Source organism: Podarcis muralis, chromosome 10 (assembly GCF_964188315.1).
Source record: "Podarcis muralis chromosome 10, rPodMur119.hap1.1, whole genome shotgun sequence".
NCBI lineage: Eukaryota > Metazoa > Chordata > Lepidosauria > Squamata > Lacertidae > Podarcis > Podarcis muralis.
The window spans coordinates 70,112,584-70,139,759 of NC_135664.1; the positions used below are offsets into that span (position 1 = coordinate 70,112,584).

General features: G+C 42.7%; 1 protein-coding gene across 2 annotated transcripts in view; it reads left to right on the plus strand.

Moving 5' to 3' along the window:
- Positions 1-27,176, plus strand: part of EXOC4 (exocyst complex component 4) — a 343,578-nt gene that overhangs the window by 77,127 nt on the left and 239,275 nt on the right. For both annotated transcript variants that reach the window (XM_028746503.2, XM_028746504.2), the window contains exon 8: positions 25,714-25,859. In XM_028746503.2, the coding sequence (XP_028602336.1) occupies positions 25,714-25,859 (146 nt within the window). The remainder of the gene's footprint in view (positions 1-25,713; positions 25,860-27,176) is intronic.

Consider the following 27,176-nt stretch of genomic DNA (forward strand, 5'->3'; position numbering starts at 1 on the left):
TCCTTTGTGTTGGGGCTTTTCCACTGACAGTGTAATTAACAACCCCCTTAAAGATCTGGCCGATAGATTCATACGTATTAACTGAAGCTATGGAATTTGGTCCTCCAATTGGGTATTCATCATGTCCTTTAGATTACACGATGATCTATTTACTCCTGATGCGTCACATCCTTGACACATTAATAATCCCTTGAATTTCTATTTCTCATCCTAGAGCACTCCATAAATTTAACACACAGGCACACACGGATCACTGTAAGCGCCGCAGAATTTGTTGGTGCTTGCAAGCAGAGCTTCATTGCTATTTAACAGAGTTCAGTGGAGAACAGTGTTTAAGAACATAAGCTCTTGCTGGGTCAGGCCAGTGACCCATCTAGTCCAGCATCCAGTTCTCTCAGTGTCCAACCAGATGCCTATGGGAAGCCAGCAAGCAGAACCTGTGTGCAACCCAACTGTCCATACTTGTGATTCCGAGCAACTGGTATTCAGAGGCTTACACTGACAACGAAAGCAAAGCATATCCATCATGGCTAGGAGCCCCTGATAGCCCAATCCTCCATGAATTTAGCTAATCCTCTTTCAAAGCTGCTCAAGTCGGTAGCCATTACTTCCTCTTGTGGTAGCGAATTTCATTGTTTACTATGTGCTGTGTGAAGAACTACTTTATTTTGTCTTGGCAATTGTCCTGTTACATATTTACTGAATACTATGTTCATTGTTCCCAGGTCAACAACACTTGCATCTCACAACAAGATACAAAGAATGCTCTTCTCAGTTTTAGCTAGACATGGAATTTAAGGAGCCTGACGGTACAATACTGAAAAAATGGGTTTTGCTTGGTTCTAAAAGATTACAGTGGTACCCCGGGTTACATATGCTTCAGGTTACATACGCTTCAGGTTACAGACTCCGCTAACCCAGAAATAGTGCTTCAGGTTAAGAACTTTGCTTCAGGATGAGAACAGAAATCGTGCTCCAGCGGCGCAGCAGCAGCAGGAGGCCCCATTAGCTAAAGTGGTCTTCAGGTTAAGAACAGTTTCAGGTTAAGTACAGACCTCCGGAACAAATTAAGTACTTAACCTGAGGTACCACTGTACTAAAGTGTAAGTAAGGAACTGCAAACTTTCACCAGGCAGAGAACCTTGGGCTATTTAAGCATCTCAAGAATATGCTTAGAAGGCTTAATTTCAAAATATTTTGAATGTTGTAGGAGTTGGAAACCTTACAGCCTAGGCAAAGGTAAAAACTGGTACAGATAAGCACAAGATGTGCTGGCTGTTGCTTATCAGTGCCATTCTAACTTGTATCAGATAATAATTCATTTCAGGATAAAACAGTCTATGAGCAAAACTGATGTGTCGTGTTCTGTACTAAACATGATAGGCTGCCACCAATATGTACCTTGGAGATGTGCGATCAGTTGTATTTAGATATTCAACTATGATAAGTTACATTCTTAGCAAGTGATTTCAATATCTGTAAATATGGGTCGATTGTATCATTGCCTAATCAGTTATATGTGTATGTATGCCTTTAAAAAATATGTTAACAAAAACTTGCAGAAGTGGTGGAGTCCCTAACATTTGGGCACTGGAGAGGTACTGCTGGGTGTCAAAGTGGTTTTTTTAAAAAATATATATCCAGAGAGCAATAATATGATATTCCCACCCTATGTCTGCAAGTCACACAATTTTCCTGTTTGTCAAGGCTCAGGGTCCTCCTTGCATCAAGAGACTGCTCAAAGCCATGGGTAGGCAAACTAAGGCCCGGGGGCCGGATCTGGCCCAATCGCCTTCTCAATTCTGGCCAGCAGATGGTCTGGGAATCAGCATGTTTTTACATGAGTCCTTTTATTTAAAATGCATCTCTGGGTTATTTGAGGGGCATAGGAATTTGTTCATTATTTTTTTTCAAAATATAGTCCGGCCCCCCACAAGGTCTGAGGGACAGTGACCGGCCCTCTGCTGAAAAAGTTTGCTGACCCCTTCAGTCTAAGCAGAAGAGGAGGCTTTTGCTTATCTGTAGCATTACTGGTTGGCCAAAGCCACCAGTTGCATTCTTGGAGAGGTGTTGAATCCCAGTTCTCAGGGTTTCCCCTGCTTCTTGAGGGTTAACAAAATAGGCTGGTTTTTAAGCACCAGTAATAATATACACTACTTACAATACAGATGAACTCTCAGTTTCATGCACCGTTGATGTTCTTTTTTAACATTTACTTTTATGTAAGAAAAGGATGTCCTTTGACTATTTGTCATTTTGTGGCTTAGTTCTCCAAATGAGAATAGAAGCTTTCCTGATGATCTGGGCTGGTTTGTTGAAAGAATTCTTTAAGTGAAACACATTCTTGTGGCTTTCTTTTGCAGGGGAAATGTAAAGAGCTAGTGTGTATTGTGCTCTCTGACATCCCCAGTCTGAATAAGTGTGCTGTGGACTAGCAGGCTTCATTCAGCAACAGATGCTAAGAGTGCATTTGTGGTGCTTTTTATTTCAACTTGTAGAACACGTTTATTCAGCATTGAATGGAAGTAATGCCCGTGTTTAATTTGAATAGTCACGAGAAATGCAGGTATTTAATCTGAACGAACCAGCAGGCAACCATTATCTTGGTTCTGTGAACAGGTGTGGTGTTAAGTATGCACATTTGTGTATCTCTCTACCAGTCTGGGCTTGATTTTGTAGATGTTGATTGATGTGTGAACTCTGTACATGGGTTAGATGTTTCCAACATACCTTGTTCTCTTTCAGGACTTTTATTTAATGACTGCACCCCCCCAGATGCAGATAGGAAGGTCTGATTATGCTGCTCTTTATGTTGATTGCTGGCATTATAAGATTTATTTTTATTTTTTGCATGTAGCAATATCAAATATTTACCACCTGCCAAGTGTCAGCTCTTGGCACAGCGTGGAGGATTGACTTTACAAGGAAAGCGTCAATTTGAGGCAAAAAATAATTTGTGCAAATTATTTTTTATATGATGGCAGCACAAGCAACGACCCAGCCAATCTCACTGATTGTTTTCATCGTTTGTATAGTGGGGCTGTGCACAATTATCCGCACCAGGTCAGTGCAAAAGGGTAATTTTTATACAAATGTAGATTCATATCTGATTGAGTGTGTGGTAGATGTAAGCCCTACCAATCAAGACAAACTGAGAGGTGGAATGTTTTTAAAATCTCAAGTGCAAGAGTGTTGTTCGAATATCCCTCATGCAGGCAGCACAGGAAAATAGTGATTAGAACTGGCTTGGTCCACGTAATCTATTTCCTTTTCAAGAACTCCTTCCCTGTGGTTGTTCGTGATGAAAAATATTTGGCACCAAGGCTCAAACCTGCCTGGAAATCAGAGCCTCTGACCTGGAAGATCCCTTATCTGAGATATGTAGAGGCTGGATTTAGTTTCTTGGTGCTGAAGGAAAGTGCTCTGCACAGTCTCTTTATACTTTTTAACATAAATGTTAAATACTGTACCTGATTTTTACAAAGTTGCACCTTAAATTGTTTCATCTCATCTTGGCCTGGCCTAAAGCCAAATACAGTGGTACCTCGGGTTAAGTACTTAATTCGTTCCAGAGGTCTGTACTTAACCTGAAACTGTTCTTAACCTGAAGCACCACTTTAGCTAATGGGGCCTCCTGCTGCCGCCACGCCGCCGGAGCACAATTTCTGTTCTCAACCTGAAGCAAAGTTCTTAATCTGAAGCACAATTTCTGGGTTAGCGGAGTCTGTAACCTGAAGTGTCTGTAACCTGAAGCGTATGTAACCCGAGGTACCACTGTATATAAGTTCCTGGTTAGGAAATAAATATTAAACCAGAGTTCCCGCCTTCGTATTTAATGGAGCACCCTAGTTCAAGCAGACCAGGATTTCAGCTCCAAAGCCAGTCTGGGGAGACAAGGGAAGGGGCAAGGGCGCCACACATGTTCTCAGCTTACTCAGCTATGGTTTAGTCAGCTAGGATCACTATGCCCAAAAGGGTCCTGCTGATTCATTTTTCCTGCTTCCCCAAATAGTGGGACATTTCAAGGGCAGCTTTTCCCAGGGTCATTACCAGAGGCACAAGGGGCACAATCTTCAGTCCAAATTCAGCCCATGCAATTCTTAAGTACAATGGCTTTCAACGTAAGAATTATGCACACAGTTGCAATTGTCTCATTGAATTAAGTGGGACCCAAAAGAGCCCAGTGTTGACTGGATTGAGCCCATTATATTTCTGTTATACCATGGGGGGTTTTGTTTGTTTTTTAAATGCCTACAAATTGGGGAGGGAAGTAAGTCAGCAAACCAGAGAGATATATTGCAAGTTTTTCAAAGTAGAACCAGTTCTTCAAAAACAACAACATGCAGCATATCAGGCTTCTGTTTTCTTCAAAACTGCCAAACTCTTGCTTTCCTGCCGTAGACAGAGAGACCACACTGGTCTTTGCTTCGTCTCCACCCATCCCTGTAGGTAGGAGTGGCTTGCACCTTTGGCTGTGGAATATTAAGTGTTCATCAGTCAAGCACTCTGTTCTTTGTTAAAAAAACATTGCTATTAATGATAAGTTGTAAAAGAACACTGTTCTCTCTGCAAATAAAACATTTTCAGAACACTGAGGTTATTGGGTCTCCTTCCGACTGCGCTGAGCTAGTTTGACACATTTCAAAAAGTGCTCCCCCCCCAACTTCTCTCTCTCTCTCTCTCTCTCTCTCTCTCTCTCTCTCTCTCTCTTTTTAAAAAAGAGACTGACTTTGAGCATATCATAAGCTGAAGTAAAATGACTGAAATGAGTATTTTGCCAAGATTGTGCACTGGAATGTAAGTAGCAATTAAAGAAGACAGAAGACACGTTCCTTCTAATAAAACTGGAGATAAGATGACAGGCTGACCTGACACGTTCAGGGAGCAGTAGGAAAAATCCTCCTTTGACTGCCTTTAAAAAAGAAAGAAAGAAAAGGAAATAAGACAAGTTTAACAAAAGACTTTAACATGAACAATGAATTCCCTCCTGCAAATATATCTCAAACATATTCTGTTGAACAGAGTAGAATATGAATAATAGAAATGGAGAAACCCAAACGTAGTGTGGGTCTTTGCAAACATATATATATATTTAAAGGGTGGAATAACACATCACTTGGAATCTGGGGCTGCTGCAGAAAACAACATTTGTGTGCTTAAGAGGTGATTTGTAGGACAATATTGCCTCTGTCCTTTTGTCATCCCACCATTGGCTGCTGCTGGCAAAAACGGGGGACTATGACACACAAATGGAGGACCCCAGGACCCTAAATAAGTTTTACTGCTCGTAATTGTGTCATTCTACCCATAGATAGGGACGCGGGTGGCGCTGTGGGTTAAACCACAGAGCCTAGGACTTGCCAATCAGAAGGTCAGCGGTTTGAATCCCCACGACGGAGTGAGCTCCCGTTGCTCGGTCCCTGCTCCTGCCAACCTAGCAGTTCAAAAGCACGTCAAAGTGCAAGTAGATAAACCTCCGGCAGGAAGGTAAATGGCGTTTCTGTGCGCTGCTCTGATTTGCCAGAAGCGGCTTAGTCATGCTGGCCACATGACCCGGAAGCTGTACGCTGGCTCCCTCGGCCATTAAAGCGAGATGAGAGCCGCAACCCCAGAGTCAGCCACGACTGGACCTCATGGTCAGAGGTCCCTTTACCTTTACCTTTACCTTTACCCATAGATAACACATTAGAATTTGATGATGATGAGAAAGGAAACAGAAGATGCCAGAACATTCTCCTCCTCCCAGGCCTTTGGGTAATGAAATCATCTGTGGCTTTTTAAACTTTGTTTGTGTGTGAGGGGTATTGTTTTTCTTACTATGTTATATATGTTTGTTTTTTTATATTGTAAACAGTCCTGTGATCCTAGGATGAAGGGCGGCATAGAAATTGAATAAATAATAAAATTAAATAAAATCTAAGGTGCTCTGAATTGCGTTACAGACAGTGGAGGTGGGGAAGAGGTAGAGCCTTTCTGCCTGAGTGAGAATTAAATGTGCATTCGCTTATTATCAAAGTTTTTTTCTTTTTTTTGAGGAGGGGGAATTAACTATTTTGCAAATGATTTTTAATTTCAGTCAATGGGGAATAAATTAATTAGGAAGCAATGTGCTTCTGGCGGTGGATGGCCAAGGGTTAACATAAGTGTGGGATGGCTGAGCAAAAAGCAATAAAAGGCTTTACAGGAAGGGATGAAGAATTGCAAGTGGAAATGAACTTCATCTAGACCAAATCCATCATTTCTTGGCACAATCATTTCTTTTTTTCCTGTAGGTTGGCTGCCATCCTAGTCAATGCATACTTCAATATATTTTAGGGTAAGCTTGCCCACACCTGAGCTAGTGCCCCAAGGCAATCATATATTCCACATAGTGGAAGCAGGAACCACAGCCCTGGCGGGGGCTGCCTCTTTTTGACACTGCTCAATGACATCAAGTGGAGCTGCTGTGTATCAGGGAGAGAGGCAGGAGCCAGTGTCAATGGGCATAGAAGAGGCAGGGGAACAGAGCAAAGCCATACTCCCAGAAATGCCATACTTAGGTTTCCTGTGATCAAATCACTTGAGAAGGTGTATGGCGATGTCACATGTTTTCTACTTTCCCAGATGATAAATCTCCCTGCCTGTGGAAAAACTAGTATGCCAGGGTGTGCCCTCTTGTGGATCCATGTTGGCGGGCACAGATGACTGAAGTATTCAAAGACGCAAGGGTCTTTTTTTGCCTTCATTGCACCGGTGCCCTTACTTGGGGGCAATCAGGTGACCTGTCTCTGTGCTTCCCATCCTCTGCCTCTCAGAGAGAGACAGCGGCAGAGATGCAAGCCGAGCTATTAACACTCAGAAGAAGAGAGTTCTGTGCTAGACTGTGATGTAGTACAGTGGGACCTTGGGTTACATACGCTTCAGGTTACAGACTCCGCTAACCCAAAAATAGTACCTCGGGTTAAGAACTTTGCTTCAGGATGAGAACAGAAATTGTGCTTGAGCAGCGCAGCAGCAGCAGGAGGCCCCATTAGCTAAAGTGGTGCTTCAGGTTAAGAACAGTTTCAGGTTAAGAACGGACCTCCGGAACGAATTAAGTACTTAACCCGAGGTACCAGTGTAGTTACAATGATTGACTTAAACTGTGGGAATTAGAATCCTGGTATTCCCCAAAGCTTACAGAATGCCCTTCAGCCTCTCATGGTCTCTCAGCCCTAATGTTGTTGTGAGGATAAAAGGAAGTTGGAACCATGTGCACTGTCCACAGCTCTTTTGAAGGAGTGGAATAAGGAAATATGTGATGGTTTCCCTCCCCAGCTCCTTCCTTACAGGATGTAGAAGAAAGTAGCTGAACAGTTTGTGAGAATGGCGATTCCCACTCTCCTTTGCCAAGTCCTTTGGAAGTCCAGGAATGGAAGACAGTGAAAATTCAGAAGAGGGAAGATTTGAAGATACATGCACCCTACCAGCTTGCTGACCATCTTCATTTTAGCAGAATGCTGCCAAACCACATTTTGTTCTGTAAATAATTTTGCTTCATGTTTGATGCATTTAGAATGCATCACACAAACACCGGAAATTTCTTAACTTATGATTGATAGGATGGGCGGTGGAGTGAAGTGCTTCGAGCTTTAATGGAAATGAATAGAGAATAGAGAAGCATTCAAAAAATGATGGTTCATGCTGACAGTGATTTGTTTGAGGAATAGCTAAGACTGAAAATGTGTCCGTTTTCTTTTTCTCAGGCAAAAATGCTGCTGCTTGTCAAGCAATTGAAAATAATGTCGCTTGGGTGGACTCTTATTTCTTGAAATAGGGTTAATTTTTTTTTTTTTTAAAAAACCTGATTGCTGCCTGGGACAATAACTTCTGCATTTAGTCCTTAGGCTGTGCTGTTGGGATATCCTATAGAATGTTCATGGACATTTTGATTACTGATGAAGGAATTTGACGTGTTAACAAATTTTGCAGCTGCTACTGTATGGAAAGGCTAGGGCCATACAGTTTTGATATAGATCCTACAGATTCAGATGCAGTATATCTAGGAATCACAGGTGCTGTAAATCAGGGGTCGGCAAGGCTTACCTTGCCTGGGCCGGTTCACTGCCGCGGAGCCCTCTCTGTGGGCCAGATTGCAGGTGCGTGTGAGCGCCCGCACCTGCGATTTCTGGCATCTGCGTCTACATGGACATGATTTCCGGCACCACGAAAGTGAGTCCCCGCGCCATGCCAGTTTAGCCCAGCATGCAGGGACTCACCGAGCGGGCGGTTCGATTTGGGGGAAGCTCGTGGGCCGGTAAAATGACCCCGGTGGGCCGCTTGTGGCCCATGGGCCTTAGGTTGCCAAACCCTGTTGTAAACTATTGTTGAATAGTTATCTGTTGAAAACTATTGGCTTCATTCTCTCTTGGTGGGCCTCCCAGAGGTATGTAGTGAGCACAGGTTAACATGAGAATAGATGGATTCATAGAGTGGCCCAGCAGGGCATTCCTTCGATTTTTAGATTGTGTGTGTTGGCAAGAAAAGTGGGTGAAGATAAACTTAAAAACTGTAGGTTGCCTAGTACAAAGGAACTAAGAACTGACTAATGGAAAAAGGACCAAGTAAAGCATTGACCTGAGGGATCACCATGGAGGCAAGAGATGAATAGAGCAGGGGTGCCAGTGAACCAACCTAATGCCCACCAGGTTTTGCTGAACATCAATGCCCCACAGCTCCAGTTGTCATAGTCAGTGGTCAGGGATGATGGTTATGGTTTTCCAGCAGCATCTGGAGAGGATACCTAGGAGAGGAGAAGATTTCTGTGGTGGCATACTTTGATTTACAACAGCCAGTCCAGCCTCCCATTGATCTCTATGCTAAGTGAATAGCCGAGAGCACAGTTAGCATTGGAACTTGCGATGCCAACAACCAACTTTGGGCCAGGTGTCTCGTCCTTGTCCATCAACTCAGCTATGCTGACTCCTCCTGAGAGTTTTGAGCCATTACGTCTCCTGCTGCGTTGTGTGTTTCACATCTGCCAGGTAACAGTGTTCCGCCTCTGAGTGTTGAGCGCTCTGCTGCTGTTATAAAGGTTGTTTTGTTTCCTTTGAGTAATTTATTCTTTTTTTGGAGCTTGAAGGCTCTGCTTGCCCAAACCTTGTGTGTGTGTGTTTAACAAGTTGAAATAGCTGCATTTTATCCACTGGAGATAAATTGCTGTCACATCAATAAATAGGGAATGCTCATGACTGCCAGCCTTATTAGATGGTGGAAGACAATAAATTCATAGACTCCCCTGTGAGTCGCAAATGTCTTTTAAAAAACCTTGCAAGTAATTATATAAAACAGAGACAAGTTAATACAGGTTTGCAACCTACTCATTTTTCCATCACTTCTAATCACCATTGTCTGTGCTTAGAATCCAGTCTGTAAAGGTATCTCGCGCCCCCAGCCCCCAAAGTAATAGAAGAATAAAATAAATTAAGCATAAATGAGACAAACAGACAGGTAACCCTTCAGTGGCCTGTTGTTTTAATGGTAAATATACATATTACATATGAAAACATTTTGGTTTTCAGTCGGAGTCATGAGAAAATTTTAGGGCATGATTTCCCAGCTGGGTTATGTGGAGAAGGGCTGTAACTCAGATTATCTGCTTTGCATTCAAAAAGGTTCCAGGTCACTCCCAGGAATTGCCAGCTGAAAAGGATATTAGGTAGGAAGGGTTGGGTTGAAGAGCCATTTTTTTTCAGACATTCATGGGTTAGATGGACCAATGGTCTGTCCTTGAAATTCTGTGACCTGTATGAATTATGCAGAATTGTATAATGATTCTTACTTTATGGATGGTGCTTTATTATGTACAGGATTTGGCAAATACCTAATTTTGCTAGTCATGAGGAAGGATAAGGGTTTAGGCATGACTCTGAAGCTCTACCCCCAATTATTGGAAGTCTTGTTCAGCTAACTCTCTGCATTAAGCAAGCATTTCTCATTGATTTTGAAGCATACTTTTGCAACCATGTTATTAATTAATTAAATTTGTATACTGCCCTTCATCCATAGATCCCAGGGCGGTTCGCAGCATAAAAATACAAGATAAGAACAAGAACAGAAACTAAACCAGCCAATAACCCCCCTCCTACCTTCCATATCAGCTGGAAACTTTTTTTAAAAAATGAAAGCTGCAACACATTCTTCTCCCAGTGCAGTACCACACTGTTCTGGTTTTCTGTACTCCATTGGAAATGTGGCATACACAAATCCCTTAAGGCTTTGATCAAGAACGGCAGAGGCATTTCCCTCTGTTCTTGGAATAAAGCAATTAGCAAATTGAGAACGGAAAATCACTCAGGTAGAAAACTTGTTTTGCTTGTGGAAGTTTTCCCAGGTCAATCACTGAACTCTCCAGTTAAAGAACCATTAGTGGGTGATGAAAGAGACTCCATGGGATACTGGAGAGATGTTGCCAATCAGAGTAGGCAGTACTTGGCTAGATGGACACATTTAATATAAGGAATCTTCTTGTTTCCCAGCTACCATAGAAATCCTCCTTGGTTTTTTGTTTAGTTTTAATTGAGTGGACCATGCTGGGCAGGAAGAGGAATTGCAAGTATTGCAAACCAGTGCACATTCTTGAGCCATTGCTGATGGACATTGCATTTGGACATTCCCAATTATGCTATGCTGAGTTTTTACTCAGAGCAGTAGGTTGGCTGTAGAGAGGTATGTGAGTTTTGTTGCAAATCGAAGCAAACCAAAAGTCTGCAACAGGGATTCTCATTTCTGCATATCCACAGCAAGCGGGGATTAATTATGCAAATAGCATGGATTATGCAAACGTGCTATGAAGAATTATTTGTCCAAACTGTGTTTGGCATCAGCAGAAGTATAACTATTCATATGACAACATGTGACTTCACTAGGTTACATCTTATTGTCCTAATGGTTGATTAGTGTAATAATGACACTCTAGAGCACCATTTATTTATTTTAAACATTTTAGCCTGCCTTATATTGTGCCTGGGCTTGTAACACTAATGAAAATGGCAGCAGAAAAGCTGATAAAATAATTAAAAATAAATTTCACATGATCATGGTCTCAGCTCTCAAATGCCCTGCTGAATAATTAGCAGCATTTTCTGAAGATTATCAGGGGTGTATTTTGGCAAATTCTTACTGTCTCATTCCTGGTCAATATGTATTTAGATTATAGAATTGTAGAGTTGGAAGGGACCCTGATGATCATCTAGTTGAATCCCCTACAATGCAGAAATAGGCAACCGTCCCATATGGGGATTGAACCTGCAACCTTGGCGTTATCAGCACCACGCTCTAACCAAGTGAGCCATCCTGTTGTATTTGACATGCATCACTTGACATTTAATTACATGGATTTGCACTTGCCTTCTTGGAAAGATCCTTTTGGAGTTCTTCATGATTACTTTTTTTGGTTTTAACAACTCTGAACAATTTAGTACCATCAGTGAACTGCTGACCCCCAACTCTAGATTGTTTTCAGCTGCGATGCATTAGCAAGAGATAACTTTCAGCTAACTGATGAGCATGGTAAGGCACAGGGAAGGAGATGTATTGGGCCCAAGCCATTTTGGGCTTCATTACCTCTTTGGAATTATTTAGAACAGTATCTACATAATTGATCACCCTTCTGGCCCAGGTGAGTCTCTAGCTTGCCTTGTTGGCACATCACTTTCCCTTGGCTTCCTGGCCTTCTGCCTAACATTCTGATGTTTCCCCTTTCGTCCCAGGGCAGGCTCGTGTCACTGAATCCCTTGGCTTGGCTCTGCTGAGATGAAGCAGTGTTTCTTTGTGAGGCGCAGGAATTAAATGGCAGTTGTGGGATAGATGCTGGCAAAGCTGCTCTGGAGCCATCTGCCTTGCTCCTGTCTCTATGAATTGGTGTTAAGGCTGTGTGAGTTTCACAAGAGCGTCCATTTGAACTTCACACTTGCTGGTGGGAAAATAATGAAGTTGGGTTGAATAGATTTGGCTGCTGTGGTGCAACTTGCCTTCTTGTCTGTGCTCCGTTAATGCTGCTTTGCTGCTTTCAGCCATTTTAGCGGTACTTGTGTTTCTTTTTGGCTAGATGGAATAATGAATAGAGGTGCAAAGCAGTAAATGTAAAAAGAATACAGCTACTTGTAAGTGTGCTAGCCTTTCCCTCCTCTCTGTGTTTAATAATCAAGTCACTATTCTCTTCCTTGATTTTTCTCGTCTCCCCGCAGTACAAAAGCTTGTGAGTAGAAGAGCAGAGAATGCAGTTTGAGAATATTGTGGTCAGTAGGGTCAGAGTAAGTGAGAAAATCCAGCAGAGGTGGCAATATGGATGGAATATCGGTGGAATTCAAGTGGTTGTAGCACAGTAAATATAAACTTACAGTCTTTGGCAGAACTCAATACCAGGCATGCTTCGTTTCAGTCTGGAAGTGGTGGGGAGCAGGTGAAGACAGCATAATTAAGTTCTGCTGAATAGCTAGGGTTGATGCCTTCCAGGTTCAGGACATGAAAGCAGGGATGCTGTGTTCAGAGCAGCAGGTGTTGCACTTGATCCAAAACATTTGCTTAATAGAGTCGGGCAGTTCCATTATCGCCCACTACAGGTAGTTACTGCTGGCTGTGTTATTATAACCGTTTATTAAATTTTAATCCAGTCCTAGCCCACGAATTGTAAGGGTCTTAACAGCAGTGCTTGAAGAGCGGTAGTGGTTGCCCATTGTTTTCGGGAAACAATTTCAGAATGCTGCTTATTACTTTTAAACCCAACTTGGACACTAGCTACCTTGAGAAACACTTTCTACCTTGGTTTCACCGAATGCCTCAATATCATATAAAGAGGCTGCAGTTGTTGAAAGTCCAGCTGGCAGCAGTAAAGACTAGGCCCTTCTTGGCAGTGCTGTCCGACCCCAGGACCTCCCTGCCTTTGGAGGCCCATTTTAATACTTCACTACTCTATTTTAAGGAAATTTGGAAAAAAAATTCAATCTAGAAGGGATTTTTGCCTTTTCAAAGCAGCTTTGAGGGTATTGCTAGGAAGCGGGATGGAAACTAAATTAGCAATCATAATACATCCATGAAATAATAATACAAAAGTTTAGTAAATATAAATATGTAGCTTGACCTTCTTTCTTTATCACAGTGCCAGAGGAAGAAAATTATTATTATTATTATTATTATTATTATTATTATTATTATTATTATTATTATTTATTTGTACCCTGCACATTTGACTGGGTTGCCCCAGCCACCCTGGGCAGCTTCCAGCATATATAAAAACATTATAAAACAGTAAACATAAAAGATTTCTTATACAGAACTGCCTTCAGATGTCTTTAAAAGTTGTGTAGTTCTTTGTATCCTTGACATCTGATGAGAGGCCATTCCCCAGGGAGGGCACCACTATTGCAAAGGCCATTTGCCTGGTTTCCTATAGCCTCTCTTTTCACCATGAGGGAACCACCAGAAGTCCCTCAGTACTGGACCTCAGTGTCTGGGCTGAACGATACGGGTGGAGACAGTCCTTCAAGTATGCAGGGCCGAGGCCATTTAGGGCTTTAAAGGTCAGCACCAACTGAGATCTGGAGCTGTAGTTAAGATCCTTTGAATGATATTGTCACTGACTTCAGAAAGACACCAGGTTTGGGTCGAGAGGTGGGAGCTCTCTGGGCCTCACACAGATATGGGCAGAAGTTTTCAAGCACACACAAACAGCTGGGAATTTGCATGATAGTGTCCCACACTTCAGCCTTCAGGTTACCTGCAGTAACTGTGCACCCAGTCTGTTTAAACTATCATTATTGCCAATGCTTGTGGTTCCCTTCTTTGAGTAAAGCAACACAGATATACCTCAGGAATTCAGCCGCTCCTTTCAGATTGGCCCGTCTATCTTTTTATGGCATGCCTGTTTAAAAGCAGAAAGCGAGGACTGTAGGCAAGGCTGCACACAGTACCTTGAAACTAATGACAATGCTGCTTTTCCTAATCCCATTATGGGAAGCCCAGTATCATTAGATGCAAGCGGCGCTGTTTAGCTTCACTTGATAAGTTGATGAAAGAAAGGCTGGGGAAAAGGCTCCCTGATGCAGAAACGCACTTACACTTCTGCTGTAATGGAGCATGTTTGGAAACATTATAATCCGCTTAACGGTGGCATTTTGGTCGCCCAGTGTTGTGCTTTTCATAGCGGAGTGTAAATGACAAAAGAAATGTGGGGTGGAGCATGAAGGCTTTTTTAAAAAAAAGAAGGCAAAAAAAGAAATAAATGGTTTCTGTTGCAACTTCATCCGTAGATATTTCCCTCCTTTTAACAGCTTCTTTGAGAATCTTCTCTTTGCTGTGAGCTCCCCCCTCTGGTATTAGTTTCTCACCTATTCATTTTTAAACTTCTCTAGTAAAGCCAGTAAAAGCTTTGCTGGCCAGGATGAATTGGAAGTGAGTGTGTGTTTGGTGTTTGGAGGAGATAGGAAATGGTCTTTCCTGCAGCCTTTCTAGAAGGCTTGGAAATATGGTTGACATCTTTTCAGTCAGGCTGGGACTTAGCAACACAATTCAGAGTGCTAGAAAACTGGCTTAAAAACAGCTGTGGTTTTGCGCAACACCTATTTAATTTCACTGGGGCTTGGGGAGGAGAGGTTCGAGGTAGGGGGGTGCCCTTGATCAGCAGTGCAAGTTTGTGATTCCATATAATGGCTGTTTTCTGAAAGCTTGCACTGTTGTGGACCTTCAGTTTTAAAGTCTGAACGTGTGTGTGTGTGTGTGTGTGTGTGTGTGCGTGTGTGTGTGCGTGTGTGTGTGTGTGATGTTTATTACTTTTACAATTATACTTTTCTGAGGGATGCAGGGTAGCATACCTCTCCTCCCCCCCCCCCCCATTTTATACCTGTAACAAGCCTGTAACAAGGTAAACAAGGTTGAGAGATGGTGACTGGCTCAAAGACATTCCAAGAGTTTGAGCAGTTGTTTGAACGGAAGCGCACTCTGGTTTTTTGGCAGTGGCCCGGGGACCAAGGGAGCCTGAATGCTTTGCCTTCCATAGAAAACATCATTGCAAAGGGGAGACAAGTGTGTCTCTGTCCAGTCATCCAATCATCTGAAGGAGTTGCTGCTGGGAGCTGTTTTTTCCTCACAGAAAGATCATTCTACTAATTTCTTGGGACTGTGAAACTGAAGGGAAGCTGGGTCTGGTTCCATCTGCTAGCCAGGGGAACAAGTTGCTAGGTTTCGTGTATATATATGAGCTTTGGGTATGCAGGCTGGATATTATCGCAACCTGTTGCAAGCCAGTTTGAGAATCATTCACTTGAGAGCTAGGTCTTAAATCTTCTACAGAAAGAAAGAATACTTGAACCCTTGTTGTAGCACTCCCTAGACCCTAGCAGCTTTCATTTACGCAGGTTTAGATTTGTACAATTAATACAACTCCAATTTCTAACCTGTAGGAAAGAAGTGGTTTCTGGGTTTGTTTGGAATATCTCATTTAATTCAAATTCAAAAACCCACCAGGAAAGAGCATACTATCTAAAGACATTCCTGAATTGTACTGGCTATTCAACACCCATTTTTAGTGGCCTGCCTATAACTAGAATCAGCTTTACTGTTTTACACTTTTATACTTCCTTAGGCATTTGCTTAAATGCTGCATCATCAGTTGCTACTTTCCTACTATTCCCGACCCATCTTGCATATTGGCTAGTAGATCTAGTTGAGATTCCTGCATTGCAGGGAGTTGGACTCAATGATTCCCGGGGTCCTTTGCAAGCTACAATTCTATGTTTCTTCTTAATGTCAATATAGAATTGACTTTCTCTCTTCTCCCTTTCCTCTGTCTGTAAAATAGGTTATCATCTCAGCCACTTATACTTTGCAAATTCCTTTTTTTAAAACATCAGCTTTCCCTTGAGCCTCATTATGGCACCAGAACCAGCCTTTGTAACAGGAGTAGGGAAATTGTGGTCTTCCAGGTGTTGTTGGACTCCCAATAGCATCAGCCGCCATGAGGATGGCCAATGGTCAGGCCTGATGGGGGAACTGTAGTCCAATAGTATCTGGACAGCAATACATTCCTCACCACTGCCCTTTATGGATTTTGAGAGCGACCTTAATAGATTAAAACCTGCTGGATGCATTTTGATCCAAGGTTTCCTCAGTGGCGTTAATAGTATTTGTATGCACAATGTTTTAGCTATTCAGAATTTTCTGAATATATGCCTGGCCTGATCTGAGACTATCAGATATATAAAGACTATTATTCCCAAATATTTCTGTTTAGACACAGTTTAGCCATTGTTTGTTAGGTGCTAACAAACTGTGGGCTAGGCAAGACTGCAGCGGTCAGCAACCTTTTTCAGCCGTGGGCCAGTCTACTGTCCCTCAGACCATATGGTAGGCCAGACTCTATTTTGAAAAAAAATAATGCACGAATTTCTATGCCCCAGAAATAACCCAGAGATGCATTTTAAACAAAAGCACACATTCTACTCATGTAAAAACACGCTGACTCCTGGACCGTCCGTGGGCCAGATTGAGAAGGCGATTGGGCCGCATCTGGCCCATGGGCCTTAGGTTGCCTACCCCTGGGCAAGAGCCTTCTATGTTTTTGTGCTTTTTGCCTTGCTAAAGCACCAGCAGTTTCAAACCTGGGACTCCCGTGCCTTCATCTCTGCAAGACTGCAGGAAGGAACTGCTAGCCTGCTCTCTGCTGCACTGCAGCAACTCCCTTTGCACTTCCTGGAGAGTGTTATTGCAGTTGGCTCAGCAGGAATAAGGTGACACAAAGGGGTCTGTAGTGTTCCACTTGGTCTTGCTATGCTCATGTCTCTGACCTAGACTCTCATTCTGGGAAAGTTGTTGCTGGGACACAGACCAGGCTTTTCTAGAAATGCCCATCCGTGCTCATTACCTGAAGCCCTGAGTTATGTGGCTTGGCATGGAGGACTTGTGCAGCCCACAACTATTTGCTGTGTAGCACCTTCTGGGGTGCCCCGACTTTTTTCATGTCATCAAGATCTCCGTAGGAGCTGATAGGGTTCCGACTTCCAACAGGGCATAAGACAATACATCAGAAAACCTGCAAAATGGTGCACCTTTCCTTACCCTTACCCAAACAAGCAGAGTCGGGTTAAGCCATAGGACAGCAGTGGGACACCACAGGCACGGTATTGGAATGTGGCCCTCCAGATCTCTTTATTTGGCCCTCGGGAATTTGAAGCCACACCAAGTAGTGAGGCTTACTGGTGGTTGGCTCTCTGCTTTTTCCAAAGCAACCCCATACCATGGGCGTACCCAGGATTTATGTTAGCGGGGGCCGGCTTTTTGTTGGGGGGGGGAGGGAGCAGAACCAAGCCGTTAGTTAAGTATTTTTATTTATTCTATTTATTTACTTGATTTGGGCGTGGGGCAGCTGCATCGCCCTGCATGCCCATGGCCCCCACCAACTTCCAGCTGTTAATTCAGTGCTCCCTGAAGTTCTAGACTCACCCTGGTAATGATGTTTTGGGTGTTGTTGTTTTTAAATGTTTTTATAGGCTCTTGACAGAAATATAGGAGGAATCTCCAGAGAACGTAAATCCTTTTGAATCATGCCACTCAAGGTTTCTGAAAGGGAGCAAATGTACTGGGGCCTCTCTTATTGAATATTTTGTCACGTTGGCAAAATAGGATGCTAGCAATACTCCTGAGCTCTAATGGCATTGGATTCTGGGAAGAGGAAGCGTGGGTTGCGTCAAGGTGTCTGAGAAGGCATTCCGTTCCCTGGAAGAGAGGATTTTTAAGGATAAGCAGAGAAGGGGAGAATCCCAAGGCATTTTCTTCCCTTCCTCCCTGCCACAGGAATATTGCGGATTTTTACTCAAGTGCCTGATTAAATTTGACATTTGAAAATAGAACTTCATGCAGAAATGAGTACTGTACTTCTGAGCATTTTAATTAAGATGTTTAGTTCCTGTCAAAGCTTGATAGTTCTTTCCCCCTTTCCCCCCTCCCTCCCTTTTAAGGGTGACACGTCTTCAACTTCTGAAATTTCCGAAACCTGTACTTAACCTTTAATCGTCATTCCATTTACATAGGAGTCTGATTAACAACTTTCTAAAGTTCAGGAGCTTGGAGTAAATGAAACTAAGCCCTTTTTTGGAGTCTGTTATTAAGTAGTGGCATTTAATGAAGACTGAGGGCATATACTGTTACCATCTTGACTGCAGCAGGATGTCTTAAGTAATTAGTTGGAAGGATGAAGAACATGAAATACACTGTATTATCTAAGAGTTAACATGCTTGGTATTTAAACAGTATGCCATCTCCCCGGGCCCTCTCCCCCTGCTAGTGAATTGTAAGTGCTAGCCTCTGAATCATCTACTTGTTCTTAGATCAGCGCCAGATTTAGGGTGGTTCAGGCAGTTCCCCCACATAGGGCTTTGAGCCGAAGAAAAAAAGAATTACTGTGAAAGTATGAAATATTTTGGGGGAGTGCTGAATGTTGTCCTCACTCAGGGTGCTGTATTACCAAAGCCCGCCCCTGCTTATAGCACCTTAGTACATTAACAATTAACATTATAGTACATTAACGATTGTAGGGACGCGGGTGGCGCTGTGGGTAAAACCTCAGTGCCTAGGGCTTGCCGATCGCATGGTCGGCGATTTGAATCCCCGCGGCGGGGTGAGCTCCCGTCTTTCGGTCCCAGCTCCTGCCTACCTAGCAGTTCGAAAGCACCCTTAAGTGCAAGTAGATAAATAGATACCGCTTTATAGCGGGAAGGTAAACGGTGTTTCTGTGTGCTGCGCTGGTGCTGGCTCGCCAGAGCAGCTTCGTCACGCTGGCCACGTGACCCGGAAGTGTCTCTGGACAGCGCTGGCCCCCGGCCTCTTAAGTGAGATGGGCGCACAACCCTAGAGTCGGACACGACTGGCCCGTACGGGCAGGGGTACCTTTACCTTTTTACATTAACAATTAAATATGTTGCAGCCATTGAACAGCATTGCATGGCCACAATTTGCAAAACTTAAGGTCTCAATAAGGAAGGGGGGTTTTGATAGTTCGTGGCTATGATATTCTTCTCCCCACCCCAGTCATTGTTGATCCATTGAGCCAATCCCTTTCTGGCTGGCATTTAACCAAGTTTTAAAAGACTCTGTTGCACATTGAGCGGCAGTCGACCAAGATTTGCCATTATACATTAAGTTCCCTAGGAAACCCTCGCCTTCCAATAGTCCCATTTTTTATTTTTTTAAAAGGTTGGACCTTCTCTATCTTTGCATGTCGACATGCAGAGCTTAAGTTGACGTCCGTGGGCTTAGGTACCATGATCTTGGAGGTAGGCTGGTTGGCTTTGTGTACTGCATTTAGACTTGACATTTTTAAATGCATGCCTAAAATTTGCTTTGTGTCACTTGACTCTGAAATCTAAAGACCATTGGTGGCTCTCTAGTCCAGCTCTTTTGCTGTCCTTTGAGATAGCAGTGTGGTCCTCTAGGTGTAGGGATTTGAAGCAGAGGAAATACTGCATTATCCCTAAACAGCTTTTCAGTGGAGAAAAAGTTGGGAAGAAACAACAACAGAAACCTACCAAAATGTTGGTTAATGAATGAGGTAATGGTGAGAGGAGAAAAGGGTGCATATGATACTTATTTTAACCTCAACATAATTGTATGTATGGAAAAGAAGTTCAGCAACTGTTGATTTTTACCTCTATGGCTTCATGCTGTGCTATTTGTTATCTCTCTTTGGACAAACTGGGGACTGAAAATAATATAAGTGTAATTGAGTTTGGGTTTGATAGTAATTTTATTTTTTTTAATAGAAAGAGGAAAAGGGTCATATTTGGCTGCTCCCCCGTCATACCATAGAATTCCTTTGTTTTGCAGACATGCAGGAATATTGCAGGAATACATGCAGGAATATTGGTGTAGGAAATCACTGGACATGAGTTGTGCTTATTTGTGGGTGTTGCCATTAAAAATTTGTCTGGTTCTTAAGAAGGCTTTAAGAAAAATCAAAATATATTTAATACCCAGCTCCTACTGAATGGTGGTGGTGGTGGTGATGATGATGATGATGATGTAATGACTCATTTGTTCACCACATCTTTGGAAGAAGGAGTTGATTCTTTACTTGCTTTAAGAGGCCTTGTGCTTTTTATCATCCCTTCCTCCAACTGCTTTTAAATATTTTTGTGACCAAACTACAAAGGGCACTTTGTAATTAATTATTGTACTCATGGGTCACGTTTCCAGAAGAGATCTGCTGCAGATAATACAACTGAAGGGATGTTTTGATGGGGAAAGCTTTGAAGAGTGACAGCTGACAGGTGTCTGCTGTTGTCTCTGTCAAGTTCTTTCTCCAGTATCAATTCACGTCTTCCTCTTCTCCCTCCCCTAACATATTGTGTTCTTAACATCCTACTATTTATTGGCTTCATTTGCCTTGACTCGGAAATTCTCTGTGGTTAGTGAAATAGGTAAATCGGGTTGTGCTGTTTGCTTGGGGTTGACGGGAAATAAACCTCTGGATGGGAATGATGATTAGGTCTGCAAACTTTCACCAGCAGATTAATCAACTAAGACTTTAGCTCATGATTGGGCAGCCTTTGGTCCTCCAGCCGCTACTAGACTTCACTCCCATCCTTGAACCTTGGCCATGCAGAGTGAGCTTGATGGGAGTTGGAGTCCAACAATGTCTGAAACGCCACCGTTTCCCCATCCCTTCTGAAGCTGCTCATTGGAGAACTGAGAATTGTTTGTTTATTTTTTTGAAACTATTTTGGTTCTATAATGGTAACCAAACAGGAAATTTAAAAAAAGAAAGAAAATGATCAAGGTGGTCTTTCCTCCCAGGAGTGAGCAACTTATTTTAATGAATGGTTAGTTATCTCACACTTTATTTTTTCAATAAGGCATCCTTACTGTGGCATTGGCAATCTGCAAACCTACTGAAATTTAATTGATTTGGTTAAAAGCCAGATTATTAATCAACTGAAATTAATGAGCTGTTTGACAGCCCTACTGATGATGCTTAATTTGTGTATAGCATAGGAAGAATTCAACCCTGCTATCATTTTAGAGATGGAAATATTGCTGGATTTGTCACTCCCCTTGAAGTGTGTGAGGTGGGTCTACTGCATGTTTGTCAGATCTACTTTGTTTTTCATATGAACCCCAAGACTTGCCAAGCAGAGCTAGGTACAATAGGCATCTATTTAGAATTAAGAACACTATTTCTCTGAGTACATTCTGAGCCTCAGATTCGAGATAGGGCCAAATGAAGCTCTCTGAGTTGAGGTGATGGGGCTTCTTCCTTCTATGTAAAAGGTAAAGGGCCCCCTGGCCATTAGGTCCATTCATGGCCAACTCTGGGGTTGCGGCGCTCATCTCGCTTTACTGGCCGAGGGAGCCGGCGTACAGCTTCCGGGGCATGTGGCCAGCATGACTAAGCCACTTCTGGCGAACCAGAGCAGCACACAGAAACGCCGCTTACCTTCCCGCCGAAGCGATACCTATTTATCTACTTGCACTTTTAGGGCGTGCTTTCGAAATGCTAGGTTGGCAGGAGTCCTTCTATGTAGCTCTTAACATATCCTCATAGCTATCATTCATTGTTTCCCAACAACCTCAGGTCATTGCCAGTGGTTTGCAACCACCCCCCCCCCAATGAACCATGAAAACTGCTGAGGGTCTTGGCAGACCAGTTGCTGTTTTCTTTCTGCACAATGTAGCAACTGTAATGCACTGTGCTAGATTCTGTATGGCTTTTAATCATATTTTTACTGCTTTTTTATTCTTTATATTGCATTAAGTTTTGAATTCCATAGTACAGTGGTACCTCGGGTTACATACGCTTCAGGTTACATACGCTTCAGGTTACAGACTCCGCTAACCCAGAAATAGTGCTTCAGGTTAAGAACTTTGCTTCAGGATAAGAACAGAAATTGCGCTCTGGCGGCGCGGCAGCAGCAGGAGGTCTCATTAGCTAAAGTGGTGCTTCAGGTTAAGAACAGTTTCAGGTTAAGTACGGACCTCCGGAACGAATTAAGTACTTAACCCGAGGTACCACTGTACTCAAATTGTAAGCACAGATTCATAGAATGAGGATTATCGGGTCCAGCCCTTCAATGCAGTAATATGCAGCTGTCCCAAACAGGGATCGAACCTGCAACCTTGGCATTATCAGCACCATGCTCTAACCAGCTGAACTACCCAGTGCTGCCAGGGTGTGGAGGGAGCTGCATGTCTAAATGCACCCCCCTCTTCCAACGAAACAAAAATAACCTCTGGACACAAACTAACAGCATCACAAGGAGAAGGGTTTAGCGTAGCTTTCTCTCTGCATAGGCCTGCATTGTGAGAAAACTGCAAATATCTGTCCATTTGCTGCCAAATAAGGCAACACACACACCTGTGAATTTGCCACTGACCTGTTGCAGCTTCTTAGTGAAGTAAACGAAAGGAATAGCTGTGCATATGGATTTTTTTAAAAAAATAAGCAAGTAAGAGGGTAGGGTAAGTTTGTATTGGGCGTTTGGAAAGTGTGGAGTGCTGCTTCACAGCACACACAGTGAAATGGAGCCCTGACCAGAAAGAGATGTCAGCGCATTCCCAGAGAGAGCATCAAGCCTGTTCGGAAAGCAGTGGCAGCTGAAGGAAGAGGAAAAGAAGACTCAGCCCCCCTGCCGCTTTACACAGTGGCCACGGCAACCCTACTACAGGTTCTGCCCCCTCTCTCAGGTGTCACCCGCCCACCACATTGGCAGACTATTGGGGTTGCTGCAGTAGGCTAACAGCTATTCCCCCAGAGGACTTCGGTTTAAGTTTTAGCTTTTGGAAATAATAATAATAATAATAATAATAATAATAATAATAATGATGATGATGCTTCATTGGATCTCTCTGCTGTCATGTCCAGATTTGTTTGTGATTAGTGTCTAATACACGGATGGCTACATTCAACCTCTGTTGAACAGGAAGTCAGAAGTCCTTGTTATAGATGGATGGGATGCTGCAAACTGTACAGTCACTCATAAATCTTGCTCTTTATGCATTTGATTAACGTCTAACAAGGATTTTGATGGATGGCTTTGCAACGAATAATTAAACATTGTAGGACCAAACACTCGTGGCCTTACTTCATCCTCAGGCAAATATTACTAATCACTTCAGTGAGCAGAAGAAATTGGGTTGTGTAGCTGCATGTTTGCCAGCCCCCTCCTCGCCTACCAGTTTCAAGCTGTAAAATTTAACTTTGGTTTTTTGTTTGGTTTTTTAAACTGTTTTTGGTTTATAACTAAATATGTAGTTCGGGAAATATTAGAAGAGACCTGCTGGAGGGACTGACGTTGATAGTGGGGTATGACTTTTACTAGCCTCTAACAGGGGCACATAGAAGAGAAGGGAAAAAAGGTACTTGATAAGAATTAGATGGTGATGATTATGATAATCATCCAAATTAACAACAACAATGGTAATTGCTGTTGCTCTGTGAACCTGGTACTGCAGGATGCTAATTAGAGAAAATCTCCAGCAATTCTTTTCTCCCCACTGTTGGCCCTCAATTGTGAATGTTTTGCCTAAAGTTCTAAGAATTCTCAGCCAGCTTTGCCCCTTGTCCCTCCTACATTTTCTGTAGCACCCGGCCACTGCTCCAATTTCATGTGTTGCAATATGAAAGTTAAGGCTCTTGAACCCCACTCAGAACTCTTTGAAAGCAGAGAGGTGTGCAAGTCTGGCAGATATGGAGACAGTTTAGACTGGACCGCTCTTCCCGTATTGCCCAGGAAACATTTTGTATTCAAATGCTGCGTGCTTGTTTGAGAAGGAGCCTGGCTGGTGGTTCCCACCTCCCTTTCCTCCTGAGCTTATTGACGACTTGGCTTTCTGAAATCTGTGTGCTTGAGAAAGTAATTTAGGAATAACCAACTGTAGTGAACATACCAAAGATTTAAAGCACCCTCCCCTAAGAATCCTGGGAACTGTACTTTGTTTAGGGTGCTGGGAATTGTAGCTCCATGAGGGTGTAAACTATGGTTACATAAGCAGAGGTTGGGTGGCCTTCTGTCATGGTTGCTTTAGTTGGGATTCCAGGGGGTTGGACTAGATGTCCCTTGGGGTCCCTTCCAACTGTACAATTCTATCATTCTGTGATTTCCCAGGGTTCTTTGGGGTGGAGGGGGATATGTTTTAAGTGTACAGTATGGTGTTTCTGCAGCCTGGTAGTATTCCTGGCTCTCTGGTATGATATTCATATTTCTGAGCTCATGTTCTTTATCCTCATTCTACGGTTTTCGGTGCACATTAGCTTGTACGCCTTGTATACCTTCCAAAAACATAATGTGTGACTCTGCCTTTAAAAGCGAACAAAGCAAGCAGATAAGTTGCCGTGAAATATGGCCACACACACACGCTGCTGTTTTCTTTGCGCTGGAATGAGAACACATCAGAAGTCTCTCTGCTGGTGAACTAATTGAGATAGTTAGGGATAGAAATCAGGTTATCTTTATTTAATTTTGTTGTATCTTTTTTTTAAAAAAAGAATTCTCAGTTGTGTCTAATTAGCAGCTTAGTACTGTTGGCCTGGTTGTTATTTCATGCTAATTTGTTTAAATAAGATCCTTCCTTCACTGATACATTCCACTTGTTACCTACAGTGTGCTCTCTTATTACATTAGGCAGCTTCCTAACAGGGTGAATTATGGTTACCAATAATCCTGCTATGCTGTTATGGGCCCCAGGTGTTGTCAGTGCTCTAATATGTGCTGATCAAAATAATTTATTTTTCTGCTTTTTTAAAAAACTTCATTTTTCACTCTCAGCCAGTGCAAAGAACTTGGTGAACTGTACCTTGTTGTGGTTTTGCTGGGAAATCACAGGGGATCTCCTCCTTACAGAAAACATTTCCCATGGCTTCTTGCAAAGAGGGTGTGGTTGTTAAATTAGTCTAGATCTGTATTGAATATGCTCATCTGAAGACTGGGTTCTTTTCAAATGCAACAAAATATGATCCAGTGTGGCAGACTAAATTTTTGTCTGTAAAGGCATCAGTAAACCTCTGTATGCTCAGGAATTTTGGTGAAACTTTGGCTGCAAATTTAAACTTTACTGCCCTTTGTAGGGCTAGCTAAAGGAGTGTCTTCTACAAGCTGATTTCATTCCACATGACATGGGCTGTGTTGGCACCTAAATGTTACTGATATTATTTAATGTGTGCATATACTGCTTTTTGTTGAAAATGACCTCAAAGCCGTTTACAAAAATAAATCACTAAACACAACCATAACTTGGCTATCCTAGCTTTCAAAAGGAGGATATTTCAGAACATAGGCACCACTACCCTACTAGAGTCGTTGTTGTTGTGCTGCCCCTCTGAGTGGGTTGCCCCAGGCACTCTGGGCAGCTTCCAACAAATTAAAACACAGTACAACATCAAACATTAAAAACCTCCCTGAACAGGGCTGCCTTCAGATGTCTTCTAAAAGACAGATAGTTGTTTATTTCCTTGACATCCAATGGAAGGGTGTTCCACAGCCATTCCACCCCAAATGGCTGGTGTGTTAGTTGTTCAGAAATCTGCCACGTTGATGCGTAGAACCAAAAGCTTTCTTCTGATGAGAGTTTTAATCTGATGGTAAACTTTTGTGCAAACTGTATTCATGGATTGTATGGGTTAGTTTTCCGGCATTAATTTGAGACTTTGTTTACAAAGCCTTTTAAAAACGTGCTTCTTAAAATGCTGTTCCTCCCTCCCTTTCTCTCCAGATGCTGCTCACGGAGTACTTGGATATGAAAAATACACGGGCATCTTCGGAGCCATCAGCTCAGCTTAGTTATGCCAGCTCGGGACGGGAATTTGCAGCATTCTTTGCAAAAAAGAAACCCCAGAGGCCTAAAACCTCCCTCTTCAAGTAAGTGCAGCACTGCTTCTCTTTTCCAAACTGTGCTTTGCATAGAGATTGTCCAGTCCATCTTCAGTACTGTTCTGTACTTGATAGTTACCCAGCTTTATTTTTAAGAGGAGAGGTGGGGGCTTAATTTAGGGAGGAGGCTGCAAACGCTTAGGTCACGTGGAAGTCAGACGTATGATGCAAATGGACTCTCCCATTTTCACATTAAATGTGGGTCTCCCTGACCTGAGTTTTCTAAAGGAGGCATGGGAGTTGGAATCCTGGCAGAGAAATGGTGATAAATGGTAGTGGAAGGGGAGTCTGATGCTCTTCTCTTTCCCCCTGAGACACAGGATAAGACTGCTTTATCCATCTTCATGAATTGGGGAAGGCAGAGAGGCTGGGCAAGCTTATTGTCCCTCTGAGGGTATAGAGAACATACACATACAAATAATGTTGCAGAGGAGGAAAAGGTTGCTGGTTCTTGCAACTGTCTGAATAAATCATTGGAGTTGTTTTGGCTCCACAGCTGAAGTTCAGCCACTTTTATTTGTTTCAGAATTCTCCACATCCGACTGACTTACACTCTTGCACAGAGATGCGTGGGAACATGTGTTACAGAAAGTTATAGAACGACAAGGGCAAAGCTTGATCTGTGTTGGCAGTTGTGCTTCTTCTGTTCCATTCTGTTTTGATTAACTCAAGAATTCTGTCCTTGGTCCATTGTGTGCCTCTTTCTCTTGATGCTGCTTCAACTGGATGCTGTTAATCACTGCCGTGATTTTTTTTTTAGTCAACATTTTAAACATGAGTGATTCTCGGGTTCATCTTTTGTACTTCCGGCTTCCAGCCTTCATACAGCAGTGCCGCTGCCCTGCATTTTTTACTTTTCTTTTACCGTTTTCTTGACTTTTCTTTTGGAGACCAATAGCCCAGAATAAGCCCCTTTGATTAATTAGTGGTAAACTGGAAATGCATCTTTTAAATTAATCTCTGGGACTATGGAATCATGGATTAGTTATCTCTCTTGGTCTCAGTTTCCTTTATATGTGCATACGTGCTCATTCGACTGCTTCAATCTCAGAACTGGCACTTTTATATCGCATAGTGTTCATTCTGCACTTGCAAGGAATCAAACCTTCAGTGTGGCAGCACCTTCTCTTTGGAACTCCCTGCGCCTTAATATTAGGCAAATGCCTCTGCTGTAATGTTTTTGGTGCCTGTTCACTTTTCCTCCCAGCAAGCCTATCTATGCCTATAATTTTATTACGTGTAATTACTGCAATTGTTTTAAAATGTGCTATATAGTCACACTGTTGTGTAAGGTAAAAAAAGGTA